At 39.6% G+C, this 25,235-nt stretch overlaps 1 protein-coding gene across 3 annotated transcripts in view; it reads left to right on the forward strand.

Moving 5' to 3' along the window:
• HDAC9 (histone deacetylase 9) overlaps positions 1–25,235 on the forward strand; it is a 511,031-nt gene that overhangs the window by 232,584 nt on the left and 253,212 nt on the right. For all 3 annotated transcript variants that reach the window (XM_050938581.1, XM_050938583.1, XM_050938582.1), the window contains 2 exons: positions 16,394–16,525; positions 21,583–21,698. In XM_050938581.1, the coding sequence (XP_050794538.1) occupies positions 16,394–16,525; positions 21,583–21,698 (248 nt within the window). The remainder of the gene's footprint in view (positions 1–16,393; positions 16,526–21,582; positions 21,699–25,235) is intronic.

Raw genomic sequence — 25,235 nt, forward strand, 5'->3', positions numbered from 1 at the left:
TAACTGGATAGTGTAGCTAATTAGTTAGCAGTCTTGATATTTACATGCTTATTAGATTCCAGAGTAATCACACCACTGCAGTGACTGTGAGCCCATGTATTGTTCATCCCCCAGAAGGTGTAGAGGGACCTGTGTGTAGTAAACGTGGTGCATTTCTAGTGCACAGGGGTTTGACACTAGTTTTGGGGCTTTAGGCCAAGGATTGCAGCTCCTTGCACAGCAGCATTCACATTTGTTGTCTGGATGAGAGCCATTTGGTGCTGAACTCCATAATTTTCTGTATGTCTAACTGGGAAGACGTTATCTTTAGACTAGGCTCCTTTAAAATGAATATGTAACAAACCGGATTGGTTTCATGGGGAAGAGTTGTTCTCTAACAAAACAAAACTTACTTTTCACCTTGTTGAAACAATACAAAAATGTTCTGGCATAAAGCCAGAATGTTTGCATTTTCTTGGAACTGTAACGTTTCATTTTCTATGCTCTAGTTTTGATGCAAACCAGCAAAGCTAGTAAATTCCAAATGAAGATTAGCCCTCTGTTTTAACTAAAGCCATGTGCCTTTTTAAAACATTGCTTATAGATGGAGCCTCTGCCTTCATTTTGCATCATTTCTTGGCGTTCGTTGGAAGAAATTTCAGAGGACACCACCATGGGTTGGAGTCCTAATCTGGCAATCAAAAAACTACACTTTTGAATACCTTTTATATTGCAGCATTTTACTAGCAGCTTCTTATCCTCTCTGCATGTTAATTTCATATTTAAATTGTGTATTGCTCTTATAAACTGTTAGTTATGGTGCTATCCTTGAAATTGTTACTGAGGGTAGTGTTTTCATTTTGGTAGAGTTATAGATAGTCTGTGTTTCACCTGAGTACTAGCTAGGGCTAACGACTAATGTTTTGGAGGTTATTTTCCTCACACTGAGCATAAATTGCAAGTTAATAGCTCTACTGCAGTAGTTTTAAACCTGTAGTCCGCATACCCCTGGGGGTCCGCAAACTATGTCTAAGGGGTCCATGAAAGGTTGTTGTTACCACAGAACAATGGTTTTCAACCTGTGGTCCACAGGCCCCTGGGCATCTGTAGACTACCATATGTCTAATATTTCCAAAGGGGTCCGCACCTCCATTCAATATTTTTTAGAGGTCTGCAAATGAAAAAAGGTTGAAAACTACTGCACAACAGCACAGATACCTGAAGCAGACATTGAAAACTAATGCTGCTGATCAACACTTCTATTTCTGTAAGACGCTCTCTAGATTCTGTGTCTTTAGTGCCTTACTTTGTTAGTGGACTTAACTGCAAACTTTCATCTGTGGTTTAGTACTATCTAAGAACATGATTGCGGCTTACTAGCCAAATATTGGAAGTGTGTACAAATGAAACTCAGAACAGTATATTTAGTTAGTAATAGCATAAGGTGCTGTTTTGATGCTGTTGTATTATTTCACACTGGAAAATAAAAACCTAGTGTAAGCAAAGAGTTCATTTGTGGTAAAGGAGAGGAGAGGTGTGCTGTGTACAGTGAAGCTCCAAACACAAAAACAGTGGGACCACACTGGACTAGCCTGATTAGGCAGCATACTAACAACACAGTCTTAGCAGGTAACCTGGCTTTGTTGTGGTGAGGTAGAAGATTCTTGTATCAGAAATCAGCAAATGTATTTTTTAAGAAAGTAATTAAACTTGTTCCTTACTGTGGTTTCTTCTATGCTTAGGGATTCATTAATCTGCAGGAGTGACTGCAATTGAGAAGAAAAACATTTTGTAGGAGAAAGTCTTTCTCTTCCTCTCCTTCCTGACCCCCACCCCCAACTCATTCTTCCTCTGTCTACATTTTCTAGGAAAACACCCCCCTGTGAAGTAATAGTATACAAAAAGACTGTATTTGTAGGTTTCTTCTGGGTCTCCTAATTGCAGATCTTTCATTTAAAAAGTCTAGAAAGTGCCCAAATCTTCCATTACCAGATTTCCAGAAGGGAGTTATTTTCAGGTTCTTTGGGCATATACATAAACTTTTAGAGGTTAGGACAGTGTATACCATTATTAAATGGCAATGGCATATTTGTTTTTAAAACAGTGAAAATACAGCAAAGAAAACATACTTCTTATTTGTGATCTGACATTGAGGTGCTGACAATCCAGGGCTCCCCAAAACTGGTTGCCAAATTTAGTAGACACTCTTGAGAACTTTGCCCTAACTGATTTGCCCAAGGAGACACAGGAAATCTTTGGCGGAGCTGGTAATAAAAGTCAAATCTCCTGATTCCCAGGCCATTTGCTTCAAGACTCTTCTTCTCCTGTAACAGCTAATTACTAGGTGGAATTTTTAGCCTTGTTAAAGTCTCTATTGATAAGTTTGGAGGGCATAATTAGTAATAATAGGTTTGAGAAACAGAGGAGACTTTCACTTTTGATTAAGGAATGAATCTGAAGCAAACTGATGTTAACAGCTTCTTCCGGATTTATATAATGAACAGGCTAGAGGAAAGTTGCAATCAGTTTGTACTGGAGCCCAATAGCTCTGAAGAAATATAATACTGTTGCAATCTACTTGGTACTATTAATGTTATATAGCTACCTGAGTTAGAGTTGTAAATGTTGTGTTGCTGCAGTTTAGTCCGAGTAAAAAGTAAATCAGTGCAAAATAATCTAACACAAAAATAGCAATATGATAAAATAAACCTAAAGACAGCATCACAGAAAGGACCTGCCCTATTAGGATTTGATCCATACTTCAAGTCCAGCAGGATGAAACCCTTAGTTCATCCCTCTGTCTGCGGAACATTCTTTGTAATGTATTTTATTTGTACACTCTGCTTTTCAGTTTGTCAAACAAAAGGGTTCCCTTTAAATGACTATTCTAGCTCACTTTCAGGATGCTCCCCACCCCAACCTCCTGCCAGTACATTTTAATGCAAATATTCTTTTCTTAGTTTAGTCCCATTACTTGTAGTTACAGCACCTTGTATTACACTAAATAATTCCTCTGCCTCCTTAGTGGATAGATGATTACTGTGTCCCCAATTAGTCATCACTTAGCCAAACTATGCCAAGTTAGTCCCTTACTGTCTTCTTAATGCTCCCTTTGTCTCCTTCATTTTGGGTTGTGAGTGCTGCAGAGTTTTATGATGATTGGATGGTAAGTCTTATGAATGGAGGCTAGCTTGGATATTACTTCAGTGATTTTAAGTGATTGAGTTGTTAGGAAATACACATGAGAAACTTGAATTCTCAGCTAACAATGTATTTTGAGTGATATCTAATTTAAGCTCTGATACAGGATCAACACTTATGCTTACCTTTAATCACATAGCCACTGATACCAGCTGGACTTCTCATGAATAAAATTAGCACAGCCATAAGCGTCAGCAAGATCAGGTCCTTCAAATTTGTACATTCCTCTGCAAAGAAAACTGTGTTACCACATCTCTAAAGACCCATATGTATAGATGGCAATATATTTATAATCATTTCTTCTTACATCAATCCTCCCAGCCCTGTTGTCATATGTATTACTCTTCTCTGAGCTCACGCTAATTTGTTTCCTAAGTAGAAAACAAATAGTCAAAACTGCACCCTATGTATTTTACATTTGTGAAGTGTTTAATATGATAAATGTTGATTTTGTTACACAGAAAGCTTTCCAAAAATGAACATGCTCTGCATCAAAAAAGCAAGCAGAAGACACTTGGCCCCTTTGCTCTACTCAGGCAAAGATCCCTTTGAAGCCAAGGGGAACCTGGCTTGAGTAAGGATGTAGAATAGATCACATAATACATACATATAGGTGAAGATTTTCCAATGCGCCTTAGGGATTTAAGAGCACAAATCCCATGGAAGGTGAGTGAAACTTAAGCTCCTAAATCTTTTGGGGGCTTTTGAAAATCTCTCCCCTACAAATAAGAGAGTTCCCAGAGAGTCAAAATATGAGGGTGAAATACTGACGAGATTAAAGTCAATGGCCAAGATCCACTTGATTTCAATGGAGCCGAGATTTCACCACTACTGTACCAGTGGCAGGGAAAAGTTGAAAACTAGGGAAAACAAATCAAAGCATATAGAAAGGTGACAAAAAAGAGAGAAGTGAATACTGGAAGTCACATGACATCAGCCCATCCAAAATAGAATATGTTGGTTAGTAAAGATTATACTTCTCTAAGCTCCTACAAAACATAGTTTCAATGAAAATCTGTTCAAACCCACAACTCTAATTAAAGATTTAAGCTGCCAAATAACATGTTCTGGCTAAAGCCAAATAAGTATTACAGAGTTGTTCATGAATAACGGCACAAGCTTAATACTTTGCTGTTGATTTTCTCATGGGAAAGTAATATAAATGAGAGTGATACCTCCCTGTTGGCTTTAACTGTTAGAAATGCAAAGCATGCTGAAATTGTACATAATTCTCTTCCAAAGGAAAGGAAATAGCATTTCAATGCTTTTCCTCAGTGTCTCGTTGAGTTATGGTGGTGTACAATTATTCCAGTTAAATTACTCTACCAGATGGAAGGTTACATTGTATATTTAGCTAATTAAGTTTTAGGGGACTGGAATTATATCCCAGAACAAAAAGAGCATATCTGAAAGTAAACTTGTTTTAATTAAGTTCATTGTGAATGTGCAGTATCTATGCCTAATGAAGAGTTTAAACAGGTGGTTTTCTCTCCCCCCACCCCTGCCTTGATTAACATGAGAGTTCCTTTTTCAAAATCAGCCTTCATACCTACAGAATCATAGGAGCTATTGAAACATATGTTTAACAAATATTCAGGGCCAAATTCAGCCTCCACTGACTTCAGTGGAGTTGCACATTCTTATACCAGAGCTGAATTTGCCCCAGAGTTATCCATGCTGAAATCAAGACATATTGCTTTTTGTGTTTAGTTTTCTTGGCATCATGTACTGTTATAGCAAAGTCCCTACATGCTGACATCCTGCTTTACCTTTGCACAACTCTAAGCAGTATGCCTAGATAGTGTAGACCTCCCGAGCTTTCACCTACTGAGGAAATTAATGTCCTTTTAAATTCGGGGAGAAGGTGGTGATGTTTAATCCTGGGCTTCTGCAGGCTAGCGAAATACAGTGTTGCAGTTGTTGCCTACCATCAGATGAGTTATCACTGCTGGATTTTTTCTGAGATTAAAATCCCTGGGATTTAATCATCATATTAAATAATTCCTTCTTGTATGGGGGCTAGAGGACGTGAGCATGAATATTTTGCAGTCTACAGATCAAGCATCTAAGGGTCAAATTGTAGCCCTGCAAAAGCTTGGAGTGCCGGGGTAACGGGATTAGCTCTAGCACTTCTGCAATAGAGAGAGTCATTTTTCTTGTGTAAAGTATAATGACTCAATGGATGTTAGGAGAGAGTGCAATGTGGAGTGGGACTAGCTAGTTACACCCCCAGAAAGTGTAGCTTTGTGTAGTTTCCCAGCTAGCACTGTTGGGTATACTGCCTGGAAGTGGGGATGATGCTAATTCAATGCAGGGATATCTCCTCTAAACCAAGTACTGCCAGCCATGAGCCTGAGCCGACCCCTAACTAACCAAATGAGGGCTGTCCCTCACACAGGTGTACTGAGAGGTAATTGACTTGCTGCACTTTTTCCTCTCATAATGTTAAAGTGGGGTCTAAATTTCTAAATTTGAGGGATAAGGGAGTGGGGAAGTTCACTATGAAGTTTTAATGACTCCCCTCCCCTCTATATTCCAAGACTGTTTTTTTATTTACCTATTATTCCTCTGTTTCTTATAGCAGAAAGGATCCTCTTTTAAATAATTTGGCTTTCCCTGTGATGCCACGGGAAAATTCAGGATAAGCCATTAAGCCATAAAATCACACCATAACATAATATAACAAACTTTTATGTAGGCTAACACCAAAATTATGGGTCTGATCAGGGAAACACTTCATGCACATAGTTCTTTTTGAAATTGACTTTTATTGGAGGCCAGTACATGGAGTGGTTACATACCAAATTATTTGAAAGCAATGTGAACAAACAGCTCCATTGCATAAATTACGTAATGTACATAAGCCATGAGCTGAAATATATCCAAATTATGAGTGGGGTGGAGAAGGAAGAAAGAGACACCTCAGCTTTGGCAAGGGCATTTAATAACCTGGAGTTAGGTATGCACATGCCTAAGACTCCAGCAAACCCAAAACACAATGTGGTCTATGCATCCTACATAATATGTATTAAAGCTCTATAGGTAAAATCCAGGCCCCATTGAAGTCAATGTGAATTTTGTCAAGGCAGATGCAGGGCCCTGATCTGGCATATACATGCCAAGAGCTCCCCATAGCCAGAGAATTTTCTTCTGGCAGCTGGAAGCCAGAATCTGTTGCCTTTGCTTCCCAAGTGACACAAAGAGGCCAAATGTCAATAGAGAATCCAACCCAGTGTTCATCATTTGATTCATCTCCCTAGATTTAAAAGGCACCTAATTTTCTGCAAGAGGATATGGTACAATATAAAATATGTATACCTAAATCAGCAAAGACTTCATTAGGCAAGCCTAATGCTTCCTGGGATGGCCAATGAACCAGGTTTTACATTAATATGTAGACCACAAAGAAAAACAGGGAAGATGATTCTAAAATGCATGGTAGGAATTTACAAAAGGGCTTGAGGGAAGATTTCAGTTCTGAACTTTCTTTAGGCTATAGATGAAAAACAACTAACCTTGTTAAATCTGCTTCCATAGCCTGAAGAAAGCTAAAGGGCTGAAATATCCCCTCTAATCGAATTAGCTGTTTTTAACATGTGTTTCACTAACCCTGTTTTTTTATTTAGGGGTTGGATATTTACCTTAGCCTGAGTAAATAAAGCATTTTACCTTTTACAAAACTAAAATAAAGCAAAGGGCTAAAAGGTTTCACATGTGATCAACATTCCCTTTAAACCAAGCGGCTGATCAGGAAACAGTTTCTCTGTATGCTGAAAACAGATTAGGTGATGCAAGCCAGAAAAATAAAGCATTTTCATCCTTCACCACAGTACGTGACGCTCTAGCCTTGTTGGGACCACCCAACAGTCAGGCCCATCCAAATGGATGTTCTATGTAGTTCTTGGAAACGCTTTAGAGGAAATAGTGCAAATGGCTTTCTCTCTCATAAATCTAACTTCAACCTGAAATGACATTTTAAAATACCAGAATTAAAGAGCCAGTGAACTTTTAGTATAATGTGCTGGCATTTTCCAGAGTGCCAGCCATAAGAGATGTCCATACTATCCAAAGAATTAACTCCCCATTACTGGATTGTGTTGGAAAGTGATGTTCTAAGCACAGAGATCTCTTAGTGAATCAAAGGGTCGGGAGAACTAAATGGCACATTTTGGCCTTTAATAAATACAGATATTCTGAGGTGGCTGAAGAGGCTGGGGCAGCTTAAAATAGCAGCAGCCGGAAACCACCAAACAGAGCAGTGAGTATTTATACCTCTCCCAGAAGCTAGTGCATCCTGGGATGAAGTTGAGACCCTCACATACCTCCAGTAAAGTAAGGGTCACTGGCAGCTCTCCAGCAAGCCATTGAGGGAGCAGGAAGCTCAAAACCGGCAACCCTGCTCTCTGAACTCCTTTCCCTCAGCTCTCTGCCATCTTTGGAAGGGTCCTGGACATCCTAGAATCTTCGAGAGGGAGCTCACAATAACATCAACTACCCTTCTTGCTAATGGAAGTGTGGTACTTTTCTGCCCTCTATGCTGTCTAGGTTATTGGGAAGGACTTGGGAGCTTCTGGTCCCTCCTACTTAGAGATGTTTGTGTGTGAGTGCATTTCTCCTGAGCCCTCTTTCCACCCCTGCCGGCTGCCCAGACTCTTGGGGAGCAAATATGCTCCTCTTTCTTCAGCTGTCTTCACTGGAATGGCATGCTGATGAGGCACTCACCTTAGCCGCAGACTCGGCATGACACAGGTACTCGGCTGCCTTTATTGGGGAAGTGTGTATGTGTGTTCTTCCCAGCCTTCCCCCAGATCCTTTGGGGACAGAAAGGGACAAAGATGCTTTCCCCCAGTAGTTTTCAGATTGCTGCTCTTTGAAATAGAAGCGGTCCCCTATCTTAAGCAGCTTTGGTTTCCCCAAGTATTGCTGTGGCTGCCCCACCCATATTGATGTACAAACATACCTAAGTTAGGATGCAGGCTCAGGCTTCTGTCTGTGGAAACAAAGAATTAGGAGAGGAATTGGGGGCTCTCAGTATCTAAAATTCTATATATTTTTAAAAGGTTTTCTGTTTATCTTCCCTGACCTTCACTTTTGTAGGATGTACCAGAGTTACATTATCCCCTTTTTATTTATATATTTTAAATCACTCTTTTTTAGGGATGAGAGTATATTACAACCAGTCTTGTATTATGTTAAGATTTCCATTTTATTTCAGTAATTGACTGGCAAATTGTTCCAGTCTAAAGCATCATCCTACTTATTGAAAATCGGCCTTTGAAAATGTTATTGCCTTTATTGATACTTCTAAGCTATAACACTGTAAGTTTAAAAACAATTTAAATGATTAGTAATACAGCTACTAGTCATGTCAGCAATTTAATTTTTTTGTCAATGCAATATAATATATTATGTTAATACCGCAGAATATATTCAAATCAACTTAAAATATGATCCTCCGGGCCCCAAATAAAATGGCCATCTGTAACCGAAAATAAACAGAAAATACCAACCAGCAATTAAGATTATTAAATAGTATGCTAATTCTTTATTTTTGTCGTATTTCTCTTTGTGGACGTAAACACATCACAACATTCTTTATTATTATTTCTCTGAATAAACTCAGGAATAGTGATTTTAGCATGAGCTATAGGGAACAGATTGACATTCTTACATAGGATGCGACAAATCTTGGAAACATACAGAAGTTGCTGCCTGTTGAATTTTTAAAAATTAAACAGTCACTGTTGTCAAATTTAGTGTCACTACCTCTGCTTTCCTATGATTTTCTAAAACCAGCCTATGAGATAATAGAAGGAAATGCTTTCACTATAGATCCATCCTGAGCCTTGACAAAAACTCACTTTCTGCTCCTCAGGTCTCCTATATATGGTTTTAGCCTAAAGATGAGGACCAGCTCACTATACCCTCTACCCCTCTACCATCCCCCATTTCCTGCCTAGCATTCATTAAATGCTGATTTGAAATTGGCACATACTTTTCTGATACAAAAGTACTACTGTTTTCCAGGCACCATCAGAAAGCAGTGTACTATTATCTGTTAAACACCCTTCATTTATAAGGCTTTCTCCCTTTAATGTTAGGTGTTTTTATTCCTCCAACAGGATTCTTAAATATCTGAGTATGTTTAATTAAGGAAATAGTCAAGGTAATCCTAGCCAAGTAATCTCAGCCTTGTTTGCACATTGAGGAGTGATCCAGTCCTTAGACTGCATTCTGGAATGCCAGTATCTGTAAACTGCAAGTAATTAATAACACTGTAATATGTGACATGATTTCAGTGTATTACTTTTCTGTCTCCCATGTTTGTGTTACATCATCACACTACTCATGAGAGACTGGAGCTACTTGGGATGTCATACAGTTGAATAAGAGGGGTGATCTCAGTGAAATCATCTGTACTTATGTACAGTGTCATATTTTCTTTCTAATGTCAACATTAGGCTTGTTGCTCTTTGCTGCAGTACTGTCTCCCTACAGGTCACTGGCTACCTAAGTGTTAACTATTGTATGTCTCATCTAACCATTAAGGAAATTTCAGCTTGCCCTAGAGAGCAACTTGAAACTGTGTAAGGGGTGGATGTCAAAAAGTTTTAACCTACCATTTGGTTGAGTCCACCCCATTGCGACTGGCTTCCTTGCTAATGGCTATAGCAGGGGTAGTAACATCATCTTCTGCAATGGCACTCAACAACCACCTACTTCAAAATTCCAAAAATTCATTCTAATGTAACCCACCCTTTCTTCCTCTAGGACCCAAAACTTCAGCTCTGCAGTGCTACCTGCCTCTCTCAAGGAACTAGAGCACTCTTGCTGTTGCTCTCAGCTGACCTCCTGAGTTGCCTATAATTCTCATGTCCTGGTTTAAATTAAAAATCAGGTGTTGCTTGATTTCTTGGTGTAGCCCATTTAGAGTAGATTGGAGAAGTAATATCGAATGAGGTCCTTATGGTCAGCATTTCAGTAGACACTAAGCAAACTGATAGCAGTGGGATGCTAAACTGCCAACATTACTGAAACGGCCCATAACATTTTAGATCTGAACACACACTGCAAATGAGAGTTGCATGTGCAGAATGATTCTCCAGTGCATTGACACTCCACCAACTGTCTACTGCCAACCTTTTCTTTTTGCTTCCTTTTATCCAAAGCACATTTGTATGATACATTTTCCTTTCCTTAAATTGGGGAGATACCAGCAACACTAGCACAAAGGGCTAGATCCACAAATGGAGTTAGGTGTTGCAACTCCTACCTGCCCTTCTGCCCAGTAGAATGCACAGCCCCAAACTGGGTGCCAAGGCTCCATGCATTGTATGGGAAGAGTTAGGCACCTAAGAAAGGGATTCACAGAAGCCAGCAAGGAAGCCACCTAAACCAGTCAGGAATGTGGGAGATCTGTTTCAGAATCCCTGCTCTGGAGCAGGGACTTGAATTCAGGGCCTGCCACTTCCCAGGAGAGTGCCCAAATCACCAGGCTGTTGGGTATTCAGAGATGAGTCTCTCAATCTCTCTTGTTGAAGCTGTTCCACTTTATATAAATAATTAAATATCCCCAGTAGTTAGGGGAACTCATCTGGGATGTGAGAAAGGCAAGTTCAAGGCATTGCTCCAATGAATAGCTAATTATTTATACCAAGTGGAACAGCTTAAAAGGGAGAGATTGAGAAACTCACCCTAAAATATTCACTAGAATGGTCATTAGGACACACTTGGGATCTGGGTTCAAATTCCTGCTCCAAATCAGAGTTCAGATCTAGGGTGGGAGTTCAGATCTAGGTTCTCACAGCCCAGGGTTGTGCTCTAACCACTGAGCTGTTCGGTATAATGGGAAATACACAGCCAGCCCCACCAAGTCTCATACCCATCTGTCTTTTGTGAGGGTTAAGTGGGGCTCAGAGCATTCCTACCAGACTGGGCCCTGCATGTGAGACAGGCATGGGAATACCTAGTTTGAGAATCCTGCCATCGCTTAGGAATGAGCTAGGCACCGAATGACTCAGCAGTGTCTGAAATTAGGTGGTTTTGCACATCCTACTTGCAGAAACTTAGGTGCCTAGGGGACTTTAATGGCAGAAATTTAGGCACCCACAGGCTAGGCAGCAAGATAGTGAAGGTTTTGTGAATACCAGAGGCACCTAAATGTTGACATTAGGTGCCTAAAGAGGCATGTAGGCATCTAAGTCCCTTTCTGGATCTAGCTCAAAGTGCTGTGCTGACTGGCAATGTAAAAGCTTGATGGAGCTGAGAACCAGATGCAAATTTCTTTACAAGCTATGAGCTAGATTCATCTCTGGTTTATGCTGGCTTCTTAGCGTAATCCCACTTCTGCATCTGCCACCAGGGATGCAATGGAGTCTCTAAGAGAAACTTAAGTTGTCCTATCCCTGTATAGTTTCCCCAATGAAGGGCAGTTGTGGAAACACCTCCTGCCCTGATTTAGGGATGCATCCTCCTTGGCTTGTAAGGGACTGCTGGTTCAGGAAGGTGGAATTTGCGCCATCCTGTACCAGCCAGGCTGAATCTAGCTGTAGACCTTACTTAATGGGACTACTCATGTGCTTAAAGTTAGGCACATGCTTAAATACCATGCTGAATCAGGGTCTTAATGTGTCAGTGAAGCACTATATGGAGTCATAAAGATCTTTTTTGATTGATAATGAAGCATAACAAAGGTTACTTCTAAGAACCAATAGTTAAACCATCATACCACATACTCATTTAAACCTACTAGTGAATAATTTTAATACTTCTTTAGCATCTTTATCCAAGGATCTCCAAGCACTTTATAAACATTAATTAAATAAAGGGACAATGAAATGTTAAAAATTATATAGTATATTTTTGAAAAATCCTTATATGAATTACTAATAAAAAAGCTTGAATATCAGAAGTGAAATAATGTAAACATATAATTTACTTTTCCCTATTTTTGCTTTTAGTTTACTTGTTTGCATTTCACTCAGTTTAAACAATGAAAATTTTAATTCTATAAATCATTTATATTAATATTGAACTGTGATAAACCTTTTTTAAGAACAAAACCTGTATTTGGAGTCTAAACTACCTGAAAGTATCTCTTTAATGCTTTCAAAACAGCTGATGGATGCCTGTTGTTACAGTCGTTTGATACCAGAATAAACTGAGACCTGTAGAGATTGTGGATGAAATCCTTACCTGTTGAAGTCAATGAGCATTTTGTCATGACTTCAGCAGGGCTAGGATTTTACCCTGTGGACTTCTCCAAGGTAACCGACCAAATTGATATCTCAGCCAGGATTAGAACCCAGGACTGTTTCCTCAACCCTATACTCTAACCATCAGCCCTGTATTAAAATCTGAGTTTTCACCTCTTATCATCAAGGGTCCTGTCTGGCATAGTGCTCTGTTTTCTACATTTCACAAGGGATATTCAAGAATGTCTGTTTTTGAACATTATACTCTTTAAAGCTTTAATTTTTATCTTTTATTTGGAATATTAAAAAACTGGGTTGTTTTCTTCCTCTTCATTTGAAAATGTATTGTTTTCATTTAAATAATGAGATTCCTCTTTTATGTTAGGGTTCTCTTCTTGGCTGGCGCATAAACTCAGATATCCATATAAAAGAGTGCCTTCTCTGTTTATGTGATTGATTGAAATGCAGAGTGTGATGGCAACATGGTTAAAAATAGAAAGGCAATCAGTGTGACTGGGCATGAAATACATTCCTATACAAGTGGAACTTCTCCCCAGTGAATGCTGAAGAGCTCTTTCTCTGGACCCAGAGGATTTACATCACATTAGTCAGTCACTGATATGGAAATTTTCTTCTGCAGCTTGGGAGTTTGGAGAATTATAAATAGAATGAACCCTAACCACAAACTGAGTCAGCACAATATATGAGTTACTTTACTTCCAAATGCATTCATAACTACATTAGATTCATGGTCTGAGCACACATAGATATGTTCCTAGTACACCAATGTAATCTTATCATACATTGTAAGTTGACAGTTCTGTATCAAAACTGTATCTCTCTAAAGAAATAAATCACATTTGCTTTCCCATGGATGAGTCATATAGAAGAATCATAGAATCATGGAATATCAGTATTGGAAGGCACCTCAGGAGGTCATCCAGTCCAACCCCCTGCTCAAATCAGGACCAATCCTCGACTAAATCATCCCAGCCAGGGCTTTGTCAAGCCTGACCTTAAAAACCTCTAAGGAAGGAGATTCCACCACCTCCCTAGGTAACCCATTCCAGTGCTTCACCACCCTCCTTGTGAAAAAGCTTTTCCTAATATCCAACCAAATCCCCCCTCACTGCAACTTGAGACCATTACTTCTTGTTCTGTCATCTGCTACCACTAAGAACAGTCTAGAGCCATCCTCTTTGGAACCCCCTTTCAGGTAGTTGAAAGTAGCTATAAAATCCCACCTCCTTCTCTTCTGCAGACTAAACAATCCCAGTTCCCTCAGCCTTTCCTCATAAGTCATGTGCTCCAGCCCCCGTAATCATTTTTGTTGCCCTCTGCTGAACTCTTTCCAGTTTTTCCACATCCTTCTTGTAGTGTGGAGCCCAAAATTGGACACAGTACTCCAGATGAGGCCTCACCAATGTCGAATAGAGGGGAATGATCACATCTCTCGATCTGCTGGCAGTGTCCCTATTTATACAGCCCAAAATGCCACTAGCCTTCTTGGCAACAAGGGTACACTTTTGACTCATTTACAGCTTCTCATCCACTGTAACCCCTAGGTCTTTTTCTGAAGAACTGCTGCCTAGCCATTCGGTCCCTAGTCTGTAGCAGTGCATAGGATTCTTCCATCTTAAGTGAGGAACTCTGAATTTGCCCTTGTTGAACCTCATCAGATTTCTTTTGGCCCAATCCTCTAACTTATCTAGGTCCCCCTGTATCCTATCCCTACCCTCCAGCGTATCTACCACTCCTCTCAGTTTAGTGTCAAACTTGCTGAGGGTGCAGTCCACACCATCCTCTAGATCATTAAGATATTGAACAAAACTGGCCCCAGGACCAAACCTTGGGCACTCCACTTTATACCAGCTGCCAACTAGATATGGAGCCATTGATCACTAATATAGTGACTGATAAAGTGTAAAATGAAAGTTAAATTTAAAGTTTTCCTCAAAGATTTCTAGTTTTGTATCAGGGTGTTATATAGTTCCTCTGAAAGCAGCACAAACAGTAGACCACACAGGAGACAGTGTTCTCTCAGGAACTATTTAGCATCATGAGAAAAGGCATGACAAAGGTTGGCTAGAGACTTTGCAAATCCAACCAGTCCTGAGTTTACTAAACATTTTGTACGACTCTTTGAGCAGGCTAAATATAATAAGTTATTGGCATCCCCATTGATCTATCTCAGGCATTTCTAATGTGCTAATCACTGTAGAAGCTAATGGAACAACAGGAAACAGATGCATTCACAGTGCACATGAGAAGAGAGCTGAAACTCTAATGACTTCAGGGTAGCCAGGATTTCATCCCTTCTTTTCTTCCTCCATTTCTAACTCTGTTTGTGTGTGCATATGTGCACACACACACGGTAGAGAAAGCATGTGAGAGATAGGGTGTGCATGTGTGTGAGAGAGAAAGAGAGAACTTCCAACCCCTCTGCATCTTAAGATGGGTTGATAAGCCAAGATGCATGGCCAGACAATAAAACATAAACAAATTCTACCCTAAATGTACCTGCCAGGTGGCTGCACTAATCCTCAACAGTCTGTTTGATAAAGGCTTACTTAGAAGAGCACATAAATGGGCACATGAAACATTTTTCTTATTAGAGATGCCACAAATTAATAAACACCACAAAACCCGGTCTCTAGCATTCATATGCAAAGACTGGGTCCATTTAGGAAAGGAAAAAGGTGGAAGAACTTGCCCAGAATGCATTAAATATAATCCTAGGATTTCTGGAATTTGATCTTACTTCATCCTTTTCAGACTGAGTTTATATTTTCATGTATAAATATTCTCAGAGTACAGCAATACATGCAGTTGTTTCGGTGCAGTTATTCAGAAAAGGTTCAGGCTAAGAACTGCTGAAGGTTTCGGGCTCAGAACTGCACACTAAGAAATGTTCTCCTAATGGGCTTTGATATAAATTATATGCTTATAAGAAATCAAAAGGCCGCAGCAGAGGCTTCTTCCTATTTCTACCATCAGACAAAGTCTAAACCCAGAAGGGGATTCCCCGCTATACTGTTACCAGTTTTCACCTACAGTAGGAATGTAGTAGAATAAAGCTTTCTTGGCCTCTGGATAATTTTAGTGATAAAACTGCATATTAATAACCCACATTTCTGCTTTTTGTTAACTACTATAGAAAACTTTGTCTATCCTCATGCTGAGATACTTTTCTCTGTAGCACAGCTGGGATGAGAAAGAGAAATAGTAGGGATTTTGCTGAGGACTGGAAACAAAAATAAACTCAGTGGCTGACTAGTGAAATTTCTTTCTTTTTCTGCTTTAACATAACCACTGAAATGCCACTCATTATAAATAGCTTTGACGGTGTGGTAGGTCTTTACTCCATTGAATTAAAGAGAGGGAGAAGTCTATGGGGAATCATATCTGTTTAGAGGCAATTTCAAAAGAACTTAAGGGTTTTAGGAGTACAATTCTCACTGACTTTTAATGGGCTTTGTGCTGCTAAATCTCTCAAGTACTTTTGAACATCTCCCCCTAATACATGAGGTACATATATACGATTCAAGCAGAATAATATCCACAGAATTTTTTTTTAAAAAAAGAGAGATTCAGTGATTTTGCTTAGAAGAAAAAAAGTAAATAAAAATAATGTGTTCCCTCTTACTTTCTCTGCTGTCTCCTACCGGTGGCTCAGGGCTAGGATAAGGGATGGCTAAGGTGGCTTTCTAGAGTGGCAACATTTCTGGGAAGAGCATATTTTAAGCTGCTCCTTCCCCCTCTGGTCTGCTCAGAATTTAGGTCCTATCTTAGGTATGAAGTGGTAACAGTAGTGGGAGCAGCAGCTTTGCAACTGCCTCAGTCCCATTCACCATCTTAGGGTTGGGGCCATTTGAGGGTGCTGAGGAGCTGTAATTAAATAGCTCTCTCTTCTCTGATCATCTGGGGGCTGAGGGAGGGGTACTTGAAGGAGTGGAAGCACTCTTTGGTGAAATGGCTTTTTAATTTTAAATTCTCCATTTTCTTCTCTTAATTCCCAGCCTCGGAGCCCAACTTGAAGGTGCGTTCTAGGTTAAAACAGAAGGTGACAGAAAGGAGAAGCAGCCCCTTACTCAGGCGGAAGGATGGAAATGTTGTCAGTTCATTCAAGAAGAGACTGTTTGAAGTGACAGGTAATTAAGGACTGGAGCGATTCTGTCGAAACTACTATGCTAGTAGACTGCTTAGAAGACCTGAAAAATAGTTTACTGGAAACTTAATTGTATATTGAACATATGTGTGGAGAGAGATTTCTCTGTCAGAAAAGCAACAATACTTAAGGTACAATTGCATACAATAATTTGCTTTATTCACTTGTGAGAAGGGCACTGTCAACTTAAAAATCACACTTCCATCAGGACACTTTTTCTTACATATAATAGTAAGTACAAAAACAAGGAACCCCTAGAATTGTTGGGATAAAAAGAGATAAGAAGGAAAAAGATTCTCTGTTGTTCCTGTTTGTTTCCTGTGTGGGTTGGTAGCACTTTGTGTGTAGTCAGTGTCACTGGTTCATTGCTGGGTTCTTGCATCACTCTCCTGTACTGCTCTGTGGAGAGTGTACAAGCTCTTCCTCAGGCTCTGTAAGAGGGTGTTTAGTAGTAGCAGCAGGAAAGCTGAAATGTAAACTGAAAAGACAGCTGTATGTACAGAGTGGAAGAGGAAGGAGGGAGGCAGGAGCAGTCCAAGCCCCACCCAAAAGACAGCAAGGGAACAGAAAAGCCCATATAATGCTTTAAAGAGATTTAAAAAATGCTATTTAAATACTGATCTATACTATGTAAAGGTTGCACTATCAGAAAAATAGATTAAAATACTTAATATAAACAAAATTCCTGTCCCTTTAATTTGAGCAAGAAATGAATTAATAGCTGTCATCATACTCCCAGCCGAAAAGGGAATGCTAAACCCAGATTAATCTCTTCAGGAAAAGCAGACCTTTAGAAATGTAGATGATGAACAGTACATACATTTTAACAAATCTAAGCAGTAGTTTAACAAACTTGTGAACAGCTCTGAAGCCAATACAATTTAAGGTCCTGATTCAGCAAAGTACTTAAGCACGTGCTTAAATACTATTATCTTCAATGGGACTCAGAAACATACATAAATAATGTCTTGAATAAGTATTTTCTCTCAAACTAAAACAGGATAGAGCATTATTTGCAAAACTCTATGTGTGGATGTTCACTTGTTCTTGGGATCTTCTAACCAAGAGGAGCGGAGCAAGATAACAGCATTCTAATTAATGCATGGGTAATAGAGACAGATTTAACTTATCTATAGTTGCTTGACTAAAGACTATGCAAAGCATACTCAAGTCTTGAGCACACATGGCCAATCATCCATTAAGTCAAAAGGAGGGCTCGTCCCTTGTTGCAACCTGAAGTAACCAGCTGCAGCTCTCCCCATTGTCAAATGCCAGCTGCATGCATTCAGTGCTAGAATGATGGAGAAGTATCTGGCAGCTGGAAGGGATGCTCTGTTGGACTCTTGGCTCTCAGCAGCAGCCCCTAATGGAGGGAAGCAGGCAATACAGTGGCAGCCACTGAAGGAACTCTGGAGCTCAGTCACCAGAGGATGCTGCTAGAGACCGAATGGCCTTTATGGGACCTCTGAAGTGCAGGGACCCACAAACCATATGAAGCTTTCTGGACAGGAATGCAGGTGTCCGTATACAACTCCACTGAAGTAATTGAAATTCCACCTGCTTTTTGGCTTGGTGTGTTTTCCCAGGGAACCGAGATATGCTGTGTGAGACAGCTTGTACTTTTTTTTTTTTTAAATAAATGTTCTGTAATACTCAATAGCCCTCAGTGGCAATATTATGTCTTATGTATCTGCCAGCTTAGTTTGTAGTGGGATGATCTGACAGCTTCGTTTCTTTTGGAGTGTGCAGGCTAGAAATTCAACCTAAGTCTTTGGGATATCTTTCCCTGTGTTAGGCTTTCTCTGAAGTGAGAGATCTCCCAGGGCTTAAAGAAATGTCTGAACATTTTGAACAAGATGGGCAAAATAAGAAATATCATCTTGATGATCTTTCCAAACACAGTGGAGGACACCTGGTTCCTTAGAAGTGTTGCTTGGATTAACAGTTTTTATGAGTGAGATCTGATGTTTTCAAAAGAACTAACTTGAAATGAGGGTAGCTCGTCACAACCTTTTTGAAATCATGTTTGACCACTCTTTCTGGTTCCCTTTGTTTGAAAATGTCAGCCTTAATTGGTTTTGATTTTAAGAACTCACTGAGGTATTATGTGACTTGAAGTATTTACAGACCTGTTTAAATATTCATAGCACATTTTTCAGACATAGCAGATGGTGCTGCTAGTAATTAGAAGGGATTTTTTAGCAGTTATAACATAAAAGTTTTGCACTTTAGGGAGAAAGGTTGCAGAGAAGAAAAAAATGTAAATTGAAATATTTTAGGTTAATTAAAATTGGTTTTGAGTTCCTTTCCACACATTTGAACTACGTAAATGAAGAGGCAAATTATCTTTGGATAATAGTGTATACTTTTGCATATTATGTATGCTCATAAAGTGATTATATATGTTTAGTGTTAGTGTGCCATTATCGTATATGTTATCTTGCAAAATTAGGGCTAACTTTGCTTTGAATTGTCCCCTCTGCAAGCACATTGGAATCCAGACTCCTGAACATGCAGACTATAGGATGCTTTCAGGGCCTGTCCTATTAATCTGAATAGAACAGGAGAATCTACAATGTCTGGGCCTGATTCTGATGTCACTTGCTCTTGTTTGACACCAGTGCAACTCCACTGACTTCACTGGCATCACACCTGGATTACACTTGTTTCAGTGAGATGAGATTTAGGCCTTGTGTATATAAAGGCACTTGATTACTGCTCAGCTGGTTATATATGTATGCATCCATTAGTCAGGGAAGGGTTTAACTAAATCAGAACGTTTCACTGATTTTACATCACCGTGTAGATATGACACAGTGTAAACAAATTACAGTAAGTTCCCTGTCCAATAAGTGCTGTTTTCAGAATAGCTCTTTACTGTGTTTATTACAGACTATGGGATTGTGACATGGATGCAAATGTAAAAGAAATCATTCTCCTGTTCCTAATCTCCAGTTAGCATCTCAATGCAGAGCTTTCCATAACATTGCTATCTGACCAAGATATGCCCAATTAACTTCACAAACACTGGTGTTAAGTGTAATTGCTGAATTTGTTGGGGTATCTAAGGGTTGGCAGCTCATTGCTGATTCTCTCTTTACTGACACCTACATTTCTAGAGTGGCCCATTCCTTTGTGATACATATATTTTCAAGTGAGGTTAAAAGTAAAACAATAATGACTGTAGTAAGAGAGCATTACCTATAGTCATGGTTAAAGTACATGGCTGGGTGTTGGGACATTTCTATTCTAATCCTGACTCTGTCTCTGACTCATTATCAATGATTGCTTATATACCTGAAAATATATTCCCAGGACTCACTTTTTACAAGTTTGCCATTGACTTGGTTGTGAGTTTTTCCGCCATCATACTTTGCACATAGACCCTAATCGGCTAAAAGTACAGCTGATCAAACATTTTCTGAGCAAAGACATTTCCTGACCAGACCTATATTATTAGTTTATTGATGGGATAGTGAATTGCAGAAATGTACTGTAGCTGGGAGTAAGCAATGGTTCCTTTAAGTCACTATCAAAACTTCCATTTTCTTCCGTGACAAGAGGAGTGGGGACCTAACCAGTGGCCGATTAATGATTTTGCCGCCCCTAGGTCCTGAAATAATTGCCGCTCCTGGCCCCACATTAATTTATTAAATGTCAGTATTTTCAATATCAACACCAATATTTTCACTTTTTACTTCACTACTACTTTCAACTATTTTTTCTGTCTCATTGTCGGCACTAATTGATACAACAAAGGAATCTATTTTGTGCATTTTTGCTATCATTTCATTTTCCCTTTCTTTCTTTTGTATAGCTTTTTTTTTTACCTGCTTACATTCTTCCAGTCATATTATTAACATTTAGGATTCTTGCGAGTATGTTTACTAAATGGCGTTGTGCCGTCATTGGTGGTTTCAATACTCGCTATGTTTGGTAGAATCATAGCATCACTGATGCCGTGAATACAAAAATGCTGCTATTATAAATTTGTCACCCCTGCAAATTTGTCGGCCTGGATGATAATATGCTGCTGGACCTAACAAACTGACCCAAAAAAGAGAGCAAAGAATTGGTGATAGCCATAACTTGATAACTGGCTAATTAAATAAATGCTCTAAATTATCTTAATTTTCTTGAGATAGTTTGTATGAAAGATGTTCTATAAAATATTCTTATCTCTGCTAACACCATACTAATTTTAGTTATTTATATTCTTTCCTTGTTCTGTACAAAAACTCTTGTCATCAGTATAGGATTTATAACAGTTAGATGTGATGAAGATCAACTAGATCATCAAGTCCATTCCTTTACAAGTGCAGAATATCTTCCTATGGTATATATATCACCGATAGCAGATGTATCATTTCCTAAACTGATATTACATTTCGTCTTAACCAAAACTCCTGGGAGTTTTTTCACCAAGCTGCGGTAAATTATAGCTCTCAAAATGCTATTTTAAGATTTTGTATGCTACAAACAGTCCCTCATACCTTGCTGACAGAGATGTATTGCAAATGGTGTATTGTTTTTTATTGGTTACTCATATAGAGGTTAGTTCACAACTGAATACTCCGGAGCCCTTCCCAAACAGCAAGGGAATGACAGTAGGCCTCATGAATTGATGATATGTTATCATGACCTTTGCAAGTCTACTGTTTCTGTCATTTTGATCTCTCACAGAGGCAGAAGAGTATGCAATAAAAAGTACTTCCTTTCCTTTTTCCTCATTAGGAGTTCTGTTTGCACATCTCTGCCTGCCACTGAGTAACTTGCCATCTTTGCAGGAAACTCAAGTAATAAATTCCCCCTTTGTGCAGAAGGGATCAAGAGGGGAAAAGAATGAAACTATCTATCTTTTTAAGGTTGCAAACAAATTGGGACTGAGAGAAAATCCTTAAGACAGAAGAAGTCTATTCATACAGGAAAACTATTCTTCAACAAAAGAAAGACTGTGCCATAAGCAATATATTGTTCATCATAATCGCAGCTGGATTTCTGTGTTGCTTATAAATTCATGTGTGCTTAATCTTTTTTCAGAGGCGTCAGTTAGTAGCAGTTCTCCAGGAACAGGGCCCAGTTCACCAAGCAACGGCCCTACTGGAAGTGTGACAGAAAATGAAAGCTCACTTTTGCCATCTAATTCTCAAGCTGAGGTAAGAATAATACACTCAGTCCCTTTATTGACCAGGTAATTGCTTAGCTTTTTAGAGCTGGAAAGATTCCAAACAGCACTTTAAAGACCATAGTTGCTTTCTGATTTCCTTCCTTCACCTGGAAGTCACAGTAACTGTGTGTGAAAGAGAAACTGGCTTGTATTTCAGATGGCAGAGAAACTGGCTGTATTTCAGATCTCTCTATGGAAGAGATATGATGGTGCTGAGATACATTGTGGAATGACCGTTTTGATATATAGTAATGCTATAATGGGATCTTAGAAATAATGAAATCGCATGAAATAACACTAGCATTTCTAAATATTAACATAAACTACTGATCCAGGATACTGCAAAGTACTTTGCTTTGGAATTTTATTTGGAGCAAATGATACTCCAGCAAAATGCTTTATGATCGCACACACGTGTAAATGTAGGGCTAGATTTTACCTGCCTTAGGGCTTGTCTACGCATGGAGTTATTCCTGATTGACTATCTCTGATTAACTCCATGTGTGTACAGTCCGGAGTAATTCCATGTGTAGACAAACCCTCACTCATGCTGAGTAGTACCTTGCTCTGTAAGTAGTCTGTTACAGTTTATGCTGTCTCAGGTCCAACCCATTCCTGTTCTGAGTTCCAGCCTGGAACAGAGGAATTCTGGAAGTTGTAGTTCCCTGAGGGACAAGGGAACTCTAGGCTTGTACAAAATATGCTCGGAAAGGCGCCAGGGATATAAAAGATCTCCTTTTTGCTTGCTGTGCAGGGTACAGCTAGTTGGGGAGGTTCTTCAGTGACCAGGTTTTGAAGACCAGTGGTGGTACACTGAGAAGAGGAGTAAAAGGGGCCCAGGGGAGCCATACTGTAGAATACAGGGAAAGGGGTCGTGGGGGCAAGACAAATGTAGGAGGCGGCTTTGAGGGGAAAGTGAAGGAGTGGGCAGTGGAGTGGGCAGTCACCTTCCCTCTTGGGGTTTCTAGGGCCAAAGCATGAGCTCCCCTGTGGCTCTGAGGTGTCAGCTAGAGGGGCATGGTTATACTCCTCAAAGAGAGGAGGATTACACAGACCCTAAAAGAGGGCTAGGCCCAGAGTTACAGGCTTGTATTGTGGACTTCTTGTTTTGCTTACACAATAGGATAGGATCATTTCGGTTTAGCCAAAGGGCTAAACTCATTAAACAGTGAAAGGGAGGCTCTGAGGAAACTGAGGCAGCAGCTGTACCTGTGGCGGAATGGTGAGACACTGTTACATAGTCCCACTGATGTCCATGGGAATGCTTGTATGATAAGACATTACTCACTGTCAGTAAAGTGGCACAGTGAAGCTATGATGCTTTCCAATGTAAACGCAAACCAGAGGAGTGAAGCATAGCTCACCAGAACTGTGAATAAAGAAATACAGCCTTACAATATGCACACCTCAAATGTATTGCATCTTGTTTAATGTGGGCAAACAATCGGAAAGCACAGATACATAACGTAAACTCCCCAAGTAATATATAGTCATTGACAACATTTACTGTTTTCGTATATATTTGTTTGTTCTCCTACAAGGAGGGAAGGGAGAGATAGCTCAGTGGTTTGAGCATTAGCCTGCTAAACCCAGGGTTGTGAATTTAATCCTTGAGGGGGCCATCTAGGGATCTGAGGCAAAAATCTGTCTGGGGATTGGTCCTGCTTTGAGCAGGGGGTTGGACTCAATGACCTCCTGAGGTCCCTTCTAACCCTGATATTCTATGATTCTATATGTTTCTCTGAGGTAATAAAACAATAAATCTGGGTTTTTTGTGGCAGGGTACTCCAGTAACTGAATTAGAAACAAAAACAAAAGAGAGATGCTGTAACACTGCTCTACAGCCAAAATGCTTCTGAAATAAATGTAGTCCAACTTTACTAATTCTGGGTCACTGAAAACGAAAATGATGCTTAAAATTGTTGATTGGCTCTAGTTTTCAAGATATGCTATTGGGTCAGTATATACGACCCTTGACTTGGGAATGGCGGAGGATAAGTGAGTTATAAAGGGAAGGAATCTCAATTTAAACCAGAAATGACTAAAATACATCCTTGACTGGATCTATGAATAAATCTATGACTGGGTTTGGACAGTACTTGCTTTTGAGGCAAAACAATGAATGATGCAATCTGAAGCTGGTATTGTGTCATACATGAGATGAATTGCATCATGTTATTCCTAGAAGTCATGGATGATGCAATCATAACGAAGCTTACATCACTCTGCTGAACAAATTGCCCTATATCAGCTCTAGAAATCATACAGTGTCGTGCTCTCTTATTTGTCAGTGTTTGATTTTGCAAAGGGACACATTTCTGTTTAGCCAAAGTGAGCAGAGATGCCTCGTACTTGTGTGAACAGCGCAGATAACTTCTGCTATGTTTATGGTGAAGTGACTTTTGCATCACAAAAGCGCAGTAGAACCACTATGGTTAAGAAAGCCTATCACCTTTCTTTTGGCTGCAAAATTGAAGATCAGGACAAGAGGTGGGCCCCACACATATGCTGCAACACTTCTTCAACAAATCTTCGCCAGTGGTTGAACAGGAAAAGGAAATCTATGCCTTTTGCAGTGCCAATGATTTGGAGAGAGCCAACAGATCAGATCATCAATTGTTACTTCTGTATGGTGCCTCCAGTTGGGAAAGGTGTGTCAAAGAAGAAAAAATGGACTGTGCATTATCCAAACATTCCATCAGCTATACGCCCAGTACCCCACGGAGAAGGACTGCCGGTTCCTGATGCACCAGAATCATTCTCACTTGAGTCAGACGAGGAAGAGGAAGAGGATGAAACTTCTGGTCCTGAACCATCAATGTCACAGGACCCACATTTTCTCCCATCCTCCTCCTCTGAACCACACCTCATAACACAAGGGGAACTGAATGACCTTGTCAGGGATTTGGAACTACCCAAGAGTAAGGCAGAGCTGTTGGGCTCCAGACTACAGCAGTGGAATCTCCTGGCAGGCTGTCAGGGCAAATGGAGCCCATCAATGCTTGCAGACTATTGCTGGACAGTGACAAGAGATGCTCCATTTAATGAATACAAGAGACAAGCCAAGAAGTGCCGAGTAGACACTGAATAGGGCTAAACTAGGTACATAATAGTTTTTTGCCTTTTGTTTCATAATAAATTTTATTTATATAACCCTTTTGCTGATTTTTAAAGTGTTACATAAACAGGACAGGTGAAATATTATCATGTAAAGCAACCATAAACACATGAAAAGACCTAGGTTTACAATTTATGATTAAAAGTCTACTATCTACACAATATACATAGACATAAAATGTAAAAACTTAAATATCTTAGAAACAGTAGCCAATCAGTTGTTTTAATTGTCATATTTGAATTCAGCACATCAAAATACATAATAAATATCACATTTTATCTCTGAAGCAGACGACTTCTCAAAAATTGTAGACCAGTGTAATCTGTTGATAGCATAGCTGTGAAATAGCTTTATATCATAGTTTTAACTAGCTGGCCAGGTCTGAGTTTTGCTCTGTTAATTAAAGAG

This window comes from Gopherus flavomarginatus, chromosome 2 (assembly GCF_025201925.1).
Source record: "Gopherus flavomarginatus isolate rGopFla2 chromosome 2, rGopFla2.mat.asm, whole genome shotgun sequence".
NCBI lineage: Eukaryota > Metazoa > Chordata > Testudines > Testudinidae > Gopherus > Gopherus flavomarginatus.